Source organism: Electrophorus electricus, chromosome 10, assembly GCF_013358815.1.
Source record: "Electrophorus electricus isolate fEleEle1 chromosome 10, fEleEle1.pri, whole genome shotgun sequence".
In the NCBI taxonomy this organism is placed as follows: Eukaryota; Metazoa; Chordata; class Actinopteri; order Gymnotiformes; family Gymnotidae; genus Electrophorus; species Electrophorus electricus.
Window position 1 is genome coordinate 24,957,122 of NC_049544.1, and position 9,934 is coordinate 24,967,055.

General features: G+C 48.0%; 1 protein-coding gene across 1 annotated transcript in view; it reads right to left on the reverse strand.

Annotated features, from left to right (window-relative positions):
- Positions 1–396: 396 nt before the first annotated feature.
- The window catches only part of mfsd1l (major facilitator superfamily domain containing 1-like), a 24,458-nt gene continuing 14,920 nt past the window's right edge, over positions 397–9,934 (reverse strand). The window contains exons 11-14 of the mRNA XM_035530760.1: positions 4,063–4,200; positions 3,790–3,929; positions 3,487–3,592; positions 397–1,373 (exon numbers count right to left, since the gene is read on the reverse strand). Of these exons, the coding sequence (XP_035386653.1) occupies positions 1,242–1,373; positions 3,487–3,592; positions 3,790–3,929; positions 4,063–4,200 (516 nt within the window). The 3' untranslated portion in view covers positions 397–1,241. The remainder of the gene's footprint in view (positions 1,374–3,486; positions 3,593–3,789; positions 3,930–4,062; positions 4,201–9,934) is intronic.

Sequence of the window (9,934 nt, forward strand, 5' to 3'; positions counted from 1 at the left end):
CAGAGCTCGCGTTTCTTCGGGAACGACGGGAATCAAGGTAGGTGGACAGCGCGAGATGTCCGGGGCCCGTTCCTGTCCGGATGAAACTAGCGCGAAAGAAACCGCTGGCACGTTCACGAAGAGAGAAGAAAGTCGTAAGCACGCGCTGTCGTTTTTATTTACCGTTTTTTCGCCACGCGCAACACTTGTCACGGCGCCCCCTCGCGGCCGCGCGCCGGGAGGAGCAGGACTGGACATGCCACAAAACTGAACTGGTGCCAGCGCAACCACACCGCTAATGAAGCTGTTTAGTATTATTTTGTATTTTGTTACTAATGGCAGGAGAAATTGTAATACTCCAAAATATTCACACACATTGTTTTAATAAACCACAACATGTCAAAAATAGTTATTAAATGAATTTATAGGTGGGGAAAACCGTTTATTTTCAATATAAAAGCTTCCATCAGGTTTTTTTTTCTGTATGCACCCCTGGTTCTCTTCCACAGTTTGGACAGAGCACTCTCCACCATTTCACTGCGAGTTATACTGTGTATGACTATGTATGTGACAAATAAACCAAACTTGAACTTGAACTTAAAAACAAGGGGAAGACCCAAGCAGTGGGGTACAGAGATGTACATTTCAAAGCTGCTGGGTTGGTAAGACAACATTTCAGTTTAAGAAATTAAACTGATTAAACTGAAATATGCAAGATTACATTTATCTGAACTTAGATTAAAAATTTGGAGTTTAGTTAACTAGTTAATTGCAGATGAAATGTTGTAGTGCTGTGTTAACAAAACAACAATAAACATCATGGGTATTGTTAAAGAAATAGTGATGCACCAAATGAATGCAATCAGATTCAGGTATGGAACAGTTCTATGCTTAACTAGACCAGTTTGCAAAAATATACATGTGCCTTGAGGAGCAACACACTAGCACCATCGACCAATCAGAAATGCCCTGCACACTCCTGACCCCACCCACAACAGAAATGCCCTAGCCGGTGTCCAGACAAACGGCGTGGAAGGACAAACACTTCACGCACACCCACACACCTGACGCAACACCTGACTGGAGCAGAGGCCTCATGCGTACATGTCAATCTCTCTAGTTCTCTCTCATTATATATCTAGAATGCTACAGCAAACACAATGTCTAAAGGCATAAATGTCTGTGTGGGTATGTGCGTGCATGTTTCCCTTCAACACCATTCAAAATAAAAAATGTTAAATTAATTCCAGTAGATAAGAGCCTTAGGTTGTGTTAATGGAGGTAGAAGCGTTCGTCCTTTCTTCCTCTCCCGCGCTCAACAGTGGTTCTCTGTCTGTCTGGACATCTGCATTCTGATCCACTGATCTCTTTGTCGTATTGTTCAGAGCACCTCCCTACACACACACACACACACACACACACAGACACACACACACACATCATCTATAGTTTGACTTAACTGAATTGATTAGAGGCACCACAGAGTGTGAGTGTATATATATATATATATATATATATATATATATATATATATATACACACACACGTATATACATACATATACACATACATGTGTGTGTATATATCACACACACACACACAGACGAGAAGAAGTGTTTGCCACCTTCCTGATATCTTTTTTTTTTTTGCATGTTTGTCACACTTAAATGTTTCAGATCATCAAGCAAATGTAAATATTAGACAAAGATAAACACAGAATGCATTTTTTTTAATGAAGGTTTTTATTATTAAGGGAAAGAAAATCCAAACCTACATGACCCTGTGTGAAAAAGTGATTGCCCCCTAAACCTAATAACTGGTTGTGCCACCCTTAGCAGTAATAACTGCAATCAAGCGTTTGCGATAACTGGCAATGAGTCTTTTACAGCACTGTGATGCAATCTTGGCTCACTCATCTTTGCAGAATTGTTGCAATTCAGCCACATTGGAGGGTTTTCAAGCATGAACTGGACATTCTCCTTCAGGATTTTTTGGTAGACAGCAGAATTCATGGTTCCATTTACCACAGCAAGTCTTCCAGGTCCTGAAGCAGTAAAACAGCCCCAGACCATCACACTACCACCATCATATTTTACTGTTGGTATGATGTTCCTTTGCTGTGTTACTTTTATGCCAGATGTAATGGGACATACACCTTCCAAAAAGTTAAACTTTTGTCTCGTCAGTCCACAGAGTATTTTCCCAAAAGTCTTGGGGATCATCAAGATGTTTTCTGGCAAAACTGAAATGAGCTTTTATGTTCTTTTTCCAAACCTACATGGCCCTGTGTGAATTGATTGCCCCCGCTGTTAAACAAATTAACTGTGGTTTATTACATCTTTGGAAAGCTGAGTTCAAGCCACACCCAGGCCTGATTACTGCTACACCTGTTCTCAATCAAGAAATCACTTAAATAGGACCTGCCTGACTAAGTGAAGTAGACCAAAAGATCTTCAAAAGCTAGACAGCATATGCTGTGATCCAAAGAAATTCAGGATCAAATGAGATACAAAGTAATTGAGATCTATCAGTCTGGAAAAGATTATAAAGCCATTTCTAAAGCTTTGGGACTCCAGCAAACCACAGTGAGAGCCATTATCCACAAATAGGGAAAATATGGAACAGTGGTGAACCTTCCCAGGAGTGGCTGGCTAACCAAAATTCTCCCAAGAGCGCAGCGACGACTCATTCAAGAGGTCCCAAAAGACCCCACAACAACGTCCAAAGAACTGCAGGCCTCACTTGCCTCAGTTAAGGTCAGTGTTCATGACTCCACCATCAGAGACTGGGCAACAATGGCCTGCATGGCAGAGTTCCAAGACAAAAACCACTGCTGAGCAAAAAGAACATAAAGGCTCGGCTCAGTTTTGCCAGAAAACATCTTGATGATCCCCAAGACTTTTGGGAAAATACTCTGTGGACTGATGAGACAAAAGTTGAACTTTTTGGAAGGTGTATATCCCATTACATCTGGCGTAAAAGTAACGCAGCATTTCAGAAAAGGAACATCATACCAACAGTAAAATATGGTGGTGGTAGTGTGATGGTCTGGGGCTGTTTTGCTGCTTCAGGACCTGGAAGACTTGCTGTGGTAAATGGAACCATGAATTCTGCTGTCTACCAAAAAATCCTGAAGGAGAATGTCCAGTTCATGCTTGAAAACCCTCCAATGTGGCTGAATTGCAACAATTCTGCAAAGATGAGTGAGCCAAGATTGCATCACAGTGCTGTAAAAGACTCATTGCCAGTTATCGCAAACGCTTGATTGCAGTTGTTGCTGCTAAGGGTGGCACAACCAGTTATTAGGTTTAGGGGGCAATCACTTTCACACAGGGTCATGTAGGTTTGGATTTTTTTCCCCTTTAATAATAAAAACCTTCATTAAAAAACAAGTAAACACAAAATGCAGTTATCTTTGTCTGATGATCTGAAACATTTAAGTGTGACAAACATACAAAAAAAATAAGATATCAGGAAGGGGGCAAACCCTTTCGCATGTGTGCGAACCTGTTTGCCGTCTACGATGTTCAGGATGGTTGAGGTGATGACGCAGCTGATGGTGTTGATCAGCAGGAAGATCATCATACACTGCCATCGCCACAGAGGAATCTCACTACACATGCACACATTACATTTATCTGACAAAGTGAATTACAATTGTGAATGAATGCAACTTGAGTAATTAAGGGTTTTATTCAGAGGCCCAACAGTGGGAACCTGGCAGTGGTGGGACTTGAACTAGCAACCTTCTGATTACACATCCAGTACCTTCACCACTGAGACACCACGACCACATACTGTGAGACTGACCTGGTCTTGCTCCCCAGAATCTGTCCCACGATTAGGTTTGACACTCCGACACCAATCATCTGTACTGAGGTGGCGAGACCCATCGCAGTTCCCAGAGTGGCCTGGGGCACCAGCAGGGGTATAGAGGGCCACATACTTGCCTACAGAGACACGCACACACACGCAAACACACACGATTATTGCTCAATTCTTTAAATATTTGCATATTCTTGGTTTAATAATAATCTGAATGGGTTTAAAGATGCAAGTAAAACGAGAAAAGTATTTACTCACAGCCGCAAATGAGTACGTGACCCCAAGCCAGATGGTGGAGATGAGAGGAGGAACAAACGTGAAGGCCAACAGTCCAAACACAGGCAGCGTCATCACCGCACACAGGACCGCAAACACACCCCTCAGCCCTACGTAATCCTAACACACACACATCATCACTGCGCACAGGACCGCAAACGCACCCCTCAGCCCTACATAATCCTAACACACACACAGGACTGCAAACACACCCCTCAGCCCTACGTAATCCTAACACACACACACACACGTCATCACTGCGCACAGGACCGCAAACACACCCCTCAGCCCTACGTAATCCTCACACACACACACACACACACACACACACACACACACACACACACACGTCATCACTGCACACAGGACCGCAAACACACCCCTCAACCCTACATAATCCTACCACACACACACACACACACACACACACAGGACTGCAAACACACCCCTCAGCCCTACGTAATCCTCACACACACACACACACACACACACGTCATCACTGCACACAGGACCGCAAACACACCCCTCAACCCTACATAATCCTACCACACACACACACACAGGACTGCAAACACACCCCTCAGCCCTACGTAATCCTAACACACACACACACACACGTCATCACCGCACACAGGACCGCAAACACACCCCTCAGCCCTACGTAATCCTCTCACACACACACACACACGTCATCACTGCACACAGGACCGCAAACACACCCCTCAGCCCTACGTAATCCTAACACACACGTCAACACCGCACACAGGACTGCACACACACACAGGACCGCAAACACACCCCTCAGCCCTACGTAATTCTAACACACACACACACACACACACACACACACGTCATCACCACACACAGGACCGCAAACACACCCCTCAGCCCTACGTAATCCTAACACACACACACACGTCATCACTGCGCACAGGACCGCAAACACACCCCTCAGCCCTACGTAATCCTCACACACACACACACACACACACACGTCATCACTGCACACAGGACCGCAAACACACCCCTCAACCCTACATAATCCTACCACACACACACACACACACACACAGGACTGCAAACACACCCCTCAGCCCTACGTAATCCTAACACACACACACACACACACACACGTCATCACTGCACACAGGACCGCAAACACACCCCTCAACCCTACATAATCCTACCACACACACACACACAGGACTGCAAACACACCCCTCAGCCCTACGTAATCATAACACACACACACACACACACACACACACACACACACACAGGACTGCAAACACACCCCTCAGCCCTACGTAATCCTCACACACACACACACACACACACACACACACACACACACACACACACACAGGACCGCAAAAACACACACATACACACACGTGATCACCACGCACAGGACCGCAAACACACCCCTCAGCCCTACGTAATCCTAACACACACACACACACACGTCATCACCGCACACAGGACCGCAAACACACCCCTCAGCCCTACGTAATCCTCTCACACACACACACACACACACACACACACACACACACACACACGTCATCACTGCACACAGGACCGCAAACACACCCCTCAGCCCTACGTAATCCTAACACACACGTCAACACCGCACACAGGACTGCACACACACACAGGACCGCAAACACACCCCTCAGCCCTACGTAATTATAACACACACACACACACACACACACACACACGTCATCACCACACACAGGACCGCAAACACACCCCTCAGCCCTACGTAATCCTAACACACACACACACGTCATCACTGCGCACAGGACCGCAAACACACCCCTCAGCCCTACGTAATCCTCACACACACACACACACACACACACGTCATCACTGCACACAGGACCGCAAACACACCCCTCAACCCTACATAATCCTACCACACACACACACACACACACACAGGACTGCAAACACACCCCTCAGCCCTACGTAATCCTAACACACACACACACACACACACACACGTCATCACTGCACACAGGACCGCAAACACACCCCTCAACCCTACATAATCCTACCACACACACACACACACAGGACTGCAAACACACCCCTCAGCCCTACGTAATCCTAACACACACACACACACACACACACACACACACACACACACACACACACGTCATCACCGCACACAGGACCGCAAACACACCCCTCAACCCTACATAATCCTACCACACACACACACACAGGACTGCAAACACACCCCTCAGCCCTACGTAATCCTAACACACACACACACACACACACACACACACACACAGGACTGCAAACACACCCCTCAGCCCTACGTAATCCTCACACACACACACACACACACACACACACACACACACACACAGGACCGCAAAAACACACACATACACACACGTGATCACCACGCACAGGACCGCAAACACACCCCTCAGCCCTACGTAATCCTAACACACACACACGTCATCACCGCACACAGGACCGCAAACACACCCCTCAGCCCTACGTAATCCTCTCACACACACACACACACACACACACACACACACACACGTCATCACTGCACACAGGACCGCAAACACACCCCTCAGCCCTACGTAATCCTAACACACACGTCAACACCGCACACAGGACTGCACACACACACAGGACCGCAAACACACCCCTCAGCCCTACGTAATTCTAACACACACACACACACACACACGTCATCACCACACACAGGACCGCAAACACACCCCTCAGCCCTACGTAATCCTAACACACACACACACACAGGACCGCAAACACACCCCTCAGCCCTACGTAATCCTCACACACACACACACACACACACACGTCATCACTGCACACAGGACCGCAAACACACCCCTCAACCCTACATAATCCTACCACACACACACACACACACACACAGGACTGCAAACACACCCCTCAGCCCTACGTAATCCTAACACACACACACACACGTCATCACTGCACACAGGACCGCAAACACACCCCTCAACCCTACATAATCCTACCACACACACACACACACAGGACTGCAAACACACCCCTCAGCCCTACGTAATCCTAACACACACACACACACACACACACACACACACACACACACACACACACACACACACACACACACACACACACGTCATCACCGCACACAGGACCGCAAACACACCCCTCAGCCCTACGTAATCCTCTCACACACACACACACACACACACACACACACACACACACACACACACGTCATCACTGCACACAGGACCGCAAACACACCCCTCAGCCCTACGTAATCCTAACACACACGTCAACACCGCACACAGGACTGCACACACACACACAGGACCGCAAACACACCCCTCAGCCCTACGTAATTCTAACACACACACACACGTCATCACCACACACAGGACCGCAAACACACCCCTCAGCCCTACATAATCCTACCACACACACACACACACACACAGGACCGCAAACACACCCCTCACCCCTACGTAATCCTCACACACGTCATCACTGCACACAGGACCGCAAACACACCCCTCAGCCCTACGTAATCCTAACACACACGCAGGACCGCAAACACAGCCCTCAGCCCTACATAATCCTAACACACACACACACACACACACACACACACACACACACACAGGACTGCAAACACACCCCTCAGCCCTACGTAATCCTCACACACACACACACACACACACACACACACACACACACACACACAGGACCGCAAAAACACACACATACACACACGTGATCACCACACACAGGACCGCAAACACACCCCTCAGCCCTACGTAATCCTAACACACACACACACCAACACCGCACACAGTACTGCAAACACGCACAGGACCGCAAACACACCCCTCAGCCCTACGTAATTCTAACACACACACACACACGTCATCACTGCACACAGGACCGCAAACACACCCCTCAGCCCTACGTAATCCTAACACACACACACGTCAACACCGCACACAGGACTGCAAACACACCCCTCAGCCCTACGTAATCCTAACACACACACACACGTCATCACCGCAAACACACCTCTTAGCCCTACGTAATCCTAACACACACGCACACACACACAGGACTGCAAACACACCCCTCAGCCCTACGTAATCCTAACACACACACACACACACAGGACCGCAAACACACCCCTCAGCCCTACGTAATCCTAACACAAACACACGTCATCACCGCAAACACACCCCTCAGCCCTACGTAATCCTAACACACACACACACACACACACACACGTCATCACTGCACACAGGACCGCAAACACACCCCTCAGCCCTACGTAATCCTAACACACACACACACGTCAACACCGCACACAGGACTGCAAACACACCCCTCAGCCCTACGTAATCCTAACACACACACACACACACACACGTCATCACCGCAAACACACCTCTTAGCCTTACGTAATCCTAACACACACGCACACACACACAGGACTGCAAACACACCCCTCAGCCCTACGTAATCCTCACACACACACACACAGGACCGCAAACACACCCCTCAGCCCTACGTAATCCTCACACACACACACGTCATCACCGCACACACCCCTCAGCCCTACGTAATCCTAACACACACACACACACACACACGTCATCACCGCACACAGGACCGCAAACACACCCCTCAGCCCTACGTAATCCTAACACACACACACACACACGTCATCACCGCACACAGGACCGCAAACACACCCCTCAGCCCTACGTAATCCTAACACACACACACACGTCAACACCGCACACAGGACTGCAAACACACCCCTCAGCCCTACGTAATCCTAACACACACACACACGTCATCACCGCAAACACACCTCTTAGCCTTACGTAATCCTAACACACACGCACACACACACAGGACTGCAAACACACCCCTCAGCCCTACGTAATCCTAACACACACACACGTCAACACCGCACACAGGACTGCAAACACACCCCTCAGCCCTACGTAATCCTAACACACACGCAGGACCGCAAACACACCCCTCAGCCCTACGTAATCCTAACACACACAAACACACACGTCATCACCGCACACACCCCTCAGCCCTACGTAATCCTAACACACACACACACACACACACACACACGTCATCACCGCACACACCCCTCAGCCCTACGTAATCCTCACACACACACACACACACGTCATCACCGCACACACCCCTCAGCCCTACGTAATCCTCACACACACACACACACACACGTCATCACCGCACACACCCCTCAGCCCTACGTAATCCTCACACACACACACACACGTCATCACCGCACACACCCCTCAGCCCTACGTATATAAATAAATAACTGTGAGGGGAGACTGTCTCCCCTCCACACGATCACAGGAACGTTCCCACTGCCGTTTCACTACACGGTAGAGGGGCGTGGTTACAGGTGTTTATAATTCACCTGTGATGTAGAGTGGTTTTGATGGACACCATGTTACCCACAATGCAACACGGAGGAAAATGAAAGCTACATACAACTGTAGATAATAAAAACACACAGCGCATGGCAACGGCACCATGTTCAAATATCTGAATATAAATGAGAACAAAACCTCTGCTGGTTTGTTATGTGTTCCCACTACAGTTGTGTGTGTGCGGGAACACTGACCGAGATCTAACTGAGTTGATGTTTTTGTGTTCTTGACAAACATAGCTACCAAGGCATGAATAGCAGTGTGTGTGTTTGCCAACATGCTAGCTAGCTACCTAGAAACTGTTTGCAAATAAAAACGTAATAATTATTAATATAATTATTAACGTA